Source organism: Festucalex cinctus, chromosome 12 (assembly GCF_051991245.1).
Source record: "Festucalex cinctus isolate MCC-2025b chromosome 12, RoL_Fcin_1.0, whole genome shotgun sequence".
NCBI lineage: Eukaryota > Metazoa > Chordata > Actinopteri > Syngnathiformes > Syngnathidae > Festucalex > Festucalex cinctus.
In genome coordinates this window covers 18,381,438-18,388,225 of record NC_135422.1, presented here as the reverse complement: position 1 = coordinate 18,388,225, position 6,788 = coordinate 18,381,438, and the positions used below count along the sequence as shown (strand labels likewise).

General features: G+C 39.0%; 1 protein-coding gene across 1 annotated transcript; it reads left to right on the top strand.

The window, feature by feature from the left end:
* Nucleotides 1–728: 728 nt before the first annotated feature.
* On the top strand, nt 729–6,628 carry rpia (ribose 5-phosphate isomerase A (ribose 5-phosphate epimerase)). The gene is made up of 9 exons (XM_077539569.1): nt 729–1,026; nt 1,447–1,507; nt 1,907–1,962; nt 2,045–2,104; nt 3,696–3,760; nt 3,835–3,903; nt 4,002–4,143; nt 5,713–5,812; nt 5,960–6,628. Exons 1-9 carry the CDS (start codon nt 829–831, stop codon nt 6,055–6,057), a joined length of 849 nt encoding a protein of 282 aa, XP_077395695.1. The 5' UTR covers nt 729–828; the 3' UTR covers nt 6,058–6,628.
* Nucleotides 6,629–6,788: the final 160 nt, after the last annotated feature.

The following is a 6,788-nucleotide window of genomic DNA, read 5'->3' as shown; positions in this document are numbered from 1 at the left end:
TGTTATTTTTTCCTGCAAATGGCGTCTAATAAGTGAAAGAAGTGCAGACCGGTGTTAGGCATTTTGTGTTATTTTGAAAGATACAAATAATAATAATCTGGTTAACACTATTGTTATCATTGGTGAAAATATTCTACACAAATGTAACATTTTGAAGGTGAAACCTAAATTTGAGTTTGTTTCTTTTTCGAAGACCCTTAGACTTATGAGAAATAGAAATGTCTATTCATCTAATTTTACTATGCCACAATTATGTATGTTTGACACAGATGTTCAATTTAAAAAAAAAAATGAAGATGGGAAACTGGGACGCGATCTAAATTTTCTACAGGTGTCGGTACCAGATGTGATCGGGCTGCCAGATTGTATCGGATCGCCTGCTGATGACGTCAGGCTACAGGATTGTCTGGAAATTGTCCGTTTACAATTATTCAAAATAACACAATTTATTGACTAAAATTATAAAAACGTATATAAACCTAAAAATCTAATAGCATGATACTTTAAGAGTTAACGATAGCTACGTTTTGGTTTCGCTTAGCGCTACTGTACTGACGTCACCGGCAAGCCCGAAGGAGCTTCAATCCACTTTTTTTTTTCAAAAGTATAAATCTTTTATAGTTGTAGGTTTATTTACGTTCTTACAATTTTAGTCCATACATTGTGTTATTTTAAACAATTGTAAACGGACAATATCCGGACAATCCTGTAGCATGACGTCATCTGCAGGCGACCCCCGATACAATCTGGCAGCCGGACCACAAACGCGGAAATGCAGCGTGCAGCGCAAGTTTTGGAGGCTAAACTGCGTGTTTGTGGGCAGGGCTCATGAACTTTCGGGGTTGGCTCGCGTTTGTTAAGCAGCAGCTCCCTCCATCCTCCTTTCGCCTGTGGTCTTGTGCATCCCGTCGTTGTCGTCAACCGCTTGTTCTGGCCGCCAGTCCGAAGACAAGCACGTGTGCTGTTAACATGGCGGAGGAGGCGAAGAAACAAGCCGCCTATACCGCGGTGGACAACCACGTACAGGTAAAGTCTTGTACTTGATTTTATTTGATATTATGATCTCATGATTCGTTGACCACGGATGAGATGATCAGTTTGAACTAGCTGCACCTACTGTGTTATGCTAGTAAAGTTAGCTAGCAAGACAAAACCATGTACGTGTTTTTTTAGGCACATACATTAGATGGAGAGACAAAAAGCCATTTAGCAAAAAGTCTACATGCAACTCTTCAAATTTGGACCCCCCCCCAAAAAAAAAAAAAAATTAATTTGGTCTCTGGGGTTGAATTGCAAGACCTTTGAGCCCCCGTTAACCCTCGTCGTCTAAAGAAAACACATTTTGGCATAAACATCACTGCTCATCACTAAAAGAACAAATCACCTCTAAAGTCCATGCTAGAGTATTCGATAAAAATGATTTCAAATTTTCTGGGTATCTAACAGAACAATCAGGTGGTTGGAGTTGGCAGCGGGTCCACCATCGTCTATGCAGTACACAGACTAGGTGAGTGAATGGTCATGATACTGGGAATCAGCAAGATTACACCTGAAAGTAGCAATGTTTTTGTTGGATCACACAAAATGGTGACTTCAAACCAAAATGGCTGACTTCAATTCTGGATGTGGGTCCTTGTGACTTTTTCAATAGACACAACTTCTGGATGAAAAACTGACAAAAAAGAACATGTCGCTCCAAAAGACAAATAATTTCTTTCAAATATTTTTATTGTGAGACAAAACACAATGATAAAACTGACTCCACAAGCATTGCGTCTCATTTTCCAAATATAACATCAACTATACATTCCAAACAACCATATGACAAATAATTTCTTAGACAAATAAACTTGACAATGTTCATGTATCCGAACCTGATTTTAAAGCGATTTTTTTTGTTTTTCAGCGGAGAGAGTGCGTCAGGAGAAATTGAACATCGTCTGTGTTCCCACCTCCTTCCAGGTTAGTGTGGCTTTTCTTCAGTCACAGAAGTTAATAATGCAGTATTTGTTTTTATTGTCCGTGCTTGTCATCGATCCTTCAGGCCCGTCAGCTGATTCTGCAACACGGACTCATGCTGTCGGATCTCGACAGACACCCTGAGGTACGATTGACGGCAGTGTGACGAAGTAGGGCGTTAGTTTGACTTCAGTCAAGCGTAAAATGTGCGCTTAGTTGCTTTCCAGTTCAAACTTTATTACAAACAAATTAAGCACGCACACACACCCTTTTTAAACTTTACTAAGTGTAGTAAAAGTGTATTAAACATTCTTTAATTAAGTTTAACAGATTGTAAAACTTTAACTGTGCTCCAAATTTACATTTGAAAACTTTATGAACAGAATGAGTTCACGTTCTTGAAACTACATCAACAGCAGACCAAGTTTGCAAATATGTTTTTTTTTAATTAAACAAGCTGTTTTAAAACAACTTTACTAGGAGCCATCAAGTTTAAACACATTTTCTCTCTCTCTCTCTCTCTCTCTCTCTCTATATATATATATATATATATATATATATATATATATAAACTTTAACGGCAAAATAAGTAAACATTTTAAAACTTTATTTACAGCAGAAAAAGTTCACATTCTTGAAACTACATCAACAGTAGACCAAGTTTGCCAACATATATATTTTTTTAAACAAGCTCTTTTTAAACAACTTTATTAGCAGCCATCAAGTTTAAACACAATCGCTAAACACATTTAAAAATAAAAAACGTTAACGGCAAAATAAGTAAACATTTTAAAACTTTATTTACAGCAGAATGAGTTGACATTCCTGAAACTACATCAACAGTAGACCAAGTTTGCAAACATGTTTTTTAATTAAACAAGCTGTTTTAAAATGACTTTATTAGCAGCCATCAAGTTGAAACACAATCGCTAAACACATAAAAAAAAAAACTTTCACGGCAAAATAAGTTAACATTTCAAACTTTATTTACAGCAGAACAAGGATACAAGTATTGTAAAAAACTTTATTGATAGCAGAAGATTTCGAACTTATTAATACTTAATACAGAAACTTTTTATTTTTTATTTTTTTTAATTTAAATTTGGACTCGATTCATAAGCCCTATCTAGAGGTTGTTACGAGCAGAACTACTTTACAGGTACTTTAAAAAAAAACAAAAAAAACCTTTAACATAAACACTAGTTATTCAGCATTTTTAAACAAATTTTTAGTTCCATTAAAACAAACCTTTTTAAAATATTAACAGAACAAGTTTAAGACACTTAAGTTATTAAAATTTACGTTTTTACACATAATATAAACAGAATGTTTGTAGTAAACGAAGTAGGTCAACACTTATAAAACTTTATTAATAGCAAAACAAGTTCACACTTAAACTTTTTTTTACAGCAGAACAAAGATACAATTATTGTAAAAACTTTATTGATAGCAGAAGTTTTCTAACTTTTTACACATAAACAAAATGTTTGTAGTAAACCAAGTTTGTCAACACTTATAAAACGTTATTAACAACAAAACAAGTTTACAAACTTTTTTTTATTATTATTATTAGCTGCAGAAAAAGTTGTTAGGTAAAACACAGGCCAGGTTTATGTACAAAACTTGATTCACAACAGAACAAGTTTTAGAAATCCTTCTACCAGGAGGTGGCGTTATTTTGCCTTTGGCGGATGTCGCCTTTCGTTCTTATGTAATTTGTCGTGCATTTGGCTCAGCTGGACGTCGCCATCGATGGGGCGGACGAGGTGGACGCCGATCTGACTCTGATCAAAGGCGGAGGGTGAGTTTCCAAAATGTCCATCGCTTCGCTTTTTGTTCATAATCGTCAGCCGCATTTTTGTTTTGTTTTGTCAGCGGCTGCTTGACTCAGGAGAAGATCGTGGCCAGCTGCGCCCGACATTTCGTCGTCGTCGCGGACTTCAGGTTTGGGTTTCAAGATGAGGCGGTTTTTTTGGGATTTTTTTGCAGGCGGCACCGTCAAGAAGCCGGATCAAAAATGGCCGCCGTGTCTCTCCTGTCAGGAAGGACTCGAAAGCAATCGGGCAGCAGTGGAAGAAGGGCGTTCCCATCGAGGTGGTCCCCATGGCCCACGTGCCCGTCTCCAGGAGGATCATCCAGCTTTTCGGAGGGGAGGTCAACTTGCGCATGGGTGTCAATAAAGCTGTATGTATTAAAAAAAAAAAAAAAAAAAAAATCAACAAAAGTTGGACTGGTCCTGGACTTGGGGGCCATCACCACGACTCCCAAAAAAAGCACTTCTTCGTCCAACATGAAAAATCCACTTTGATCAAAATATGAAAACGCCGCAATGTACTTGTAGCGCTTTATATTCATACGTTTGCTAAGCCATGTTCACTTTTTCAAACTTGTCGAAGCCTACACTGGCTGTCGATGGAAGAACCAAGGAAGTCGTTTTTGTCAATTTTTGAATCTGCGTTGTGCGCTAGCCTGTTGAAGCTTCATCCTCGCTAACACTAAGCTCACTTATGCTACGCTAGTAGCTTCATCCTCGCTAATACTATGCTTGCCAATGTGATGTTTGCCAATGCTACACCAGTATCTTTGTCTTTGCTAATGCAAAGCTAGTAGCTTTGTCCTTGCTAATCCTATGCTCGCTAATGCTACACTTAACTCATTTGCTCCCAAAAACGTATTCATACGTTCTATTTCAAATGTTTTAAGTGTCCCAGAGATGTATTTATAAGTTTTCTATGCTAGAGCAAACAGAAGGCTTTAATGCAGCCGCTCAACTGCAAAGAATGACTGAAGAAATGGTAGTTATTACACAAACGGCCAGCAGGTGGCAGCAGAGTATAAGAGATCAACCAGGGCCGTGTTGAAATAAGCTCTTTTAGGCACATTTCTAAATAGATTAGGAATAATGATGAAATTTAGCTATATTCTAATGCTAATTACTGCAAAACAGAAACGGATAGAAATACTTTTTTTTAATTTATTTATTTTTTTATTTTTTTATTTATTATTATTTTTTTTTCAGCAATAAAACACAATATTGTGTGGGCTTTGCAAAATTAGTCCAAATCCAATAAAACAGTTGAGAAGGGCATTGTGTCAGACAAAATGGCTGGGAGTGAATGAGTTAATAATGCTACACTGGGAGCTTTGTCCTTGCTAATGCTAAGCTAGTAGCTTCATCCTTGCCAGTGCTAACAGCTTTGTCCTTGCTAATGCTCCCTAATGCTACGCTTAATAATGCTACACTGGGAGCGTCGTCCTTGCGATTGCTAAGCTAGTAGCTTCGTCCTTGCTAATGCTGAGATAGCTAATGCTAAGCTAATAGCGTCGTCCTTGCTAATGTTGCACTCGCTAAATCTTCACTTAATGCTACACTGGGAGCTTCGTCCTTACTAATGCTAAGCTAGTAGCTTCTGCCTCGCTAATGCTAAGCTAATAGCTTTGTCATCGCTATTGCTACACTTGCTAATGCTACGTTAATAGCTTCGCCCTCACTAATTCTAAGCTTGCTGATGCTAAGCTAGTTCGTCATAGCTAAGAAAGCGTGAGAGGAGGCCAACGACCCTTCCGTTGGTTGTGTGAGAGGCCAACATGCTAAAGTAGACAAGTATTCTGTTGCTAGGCTGGTGTCTCACGCTCACATCCGCACACAAACTACTTTCGGGTTAAGCAGCGTACTGTCTCCTTTTAGTTGCAGGAACTTGTTTGGGGCCGTCTGTGTCTATTGGTCTGTTTTGTTACGTTTGTGACCACCAGGGTCCTGTGGTGACAGACAACAGTAACTTCATCCTGGACTGGAAGTTTGAGCGCGCGCATTGCTGGGCGGACGTCAACAAAACCATCAAGATGATTCCAGGTGGGGTCTGGGGAATGTCAGGAAAAGCCTACTAGAACAGTTGAACTTTCTTTGCAGGCGGCGTTTTCATTTGAGTTTGAGTGGGATGACACTTGTGCATGCATTTATTTCCATGCTGTCAGTAAAAGATTGCGCCTTTTTTTTCAGGGGTGGTGGAGACGGGACTGTTTGTGGGCATGGCCGAGCGCGCCTACTTTGGCACGGAAGACGGGCGCGTGCAGGTGCGCGACGCGCCCGTCATCTAACAAGTCGGACGCGGTTTCGCTACTTCCTGCAAATTTTTACTCATCCTGATTTTACAAGTCACGTGTCCCATGTGCAGAATGGACGCACCTTTTAACTCGGGGGATTTGGAGGCAATCGTAAAAGACAAATAAGATGAATTGGATCATGTGATTGCAGTCTGGGATGATGTCATCCCGTTTGGATTTTTGTGTGATCAGGTTTTTATCTGTATGCCTTTTGACGTAACGGCTGCTGTTTACGTGGAAGTCAAACGAAGTAGTGCGAATACGCAATGTTTGCGTAAGTTGCACTTCCTGTGTCTCCACTTGTCGCTCGCTCTGTGATTTTCCTCTTTGCCTCTTGTCAAGTGTTGTTTGCAGTGCCTGTGCCATAACCACGTCTTCGTCTTCTGCTACGCCAAAAGTGTTTGTTTTTTTGTTTTGTTTTTTTAAACCAGCCTTTTTAATCATTCCAATAAGACTGTGACTGATGATTTTTGACTGTCCTCTTCTCTTTCTGTTAGAAGAATACAGGACCAGTCATGCATGTGCCTGCTTCTGACTTTTCAAATAAACGTGATGGAACATTGGAGTTGATTTTTTTTCTTTAATTAAGATACAGTCCAATCCACTTTTCAATTTTTAGTGAGTGGTTATGAGAAACTGTCTTGTGAGATGAGTGCAATGTGATTCACCTGTATGCCACAAGGTGGCGCTGTCACAGCTTGCAATAACGCCATGAAAAATACACC

Excerpts from the sequence above, each read along its gene's own strand:
- rpia (XM_077539569.1), top strand. The coding sequence starts at position 829 with ATGAACTTTCGGGGTTGGCTCGCGTTTGTTAAGCAGCAGCTCCCTCCA. Across the intron at positions 1,963-2,044 it reads GTGTTCCCACCTCCTTCCAG|GCCCGTCAGCTGATTCTGCA; the intron begins GTTAGTGTGGCT and ends TCGATCCTTCAG. Across the intron at positions 2,105-3,695 it reads ATCTCGACAGACACCCTGAG|CTGGACGTCGCCATCGATGG; the intron begins GTACGATTGACG and ends CATTTGGCTCAG.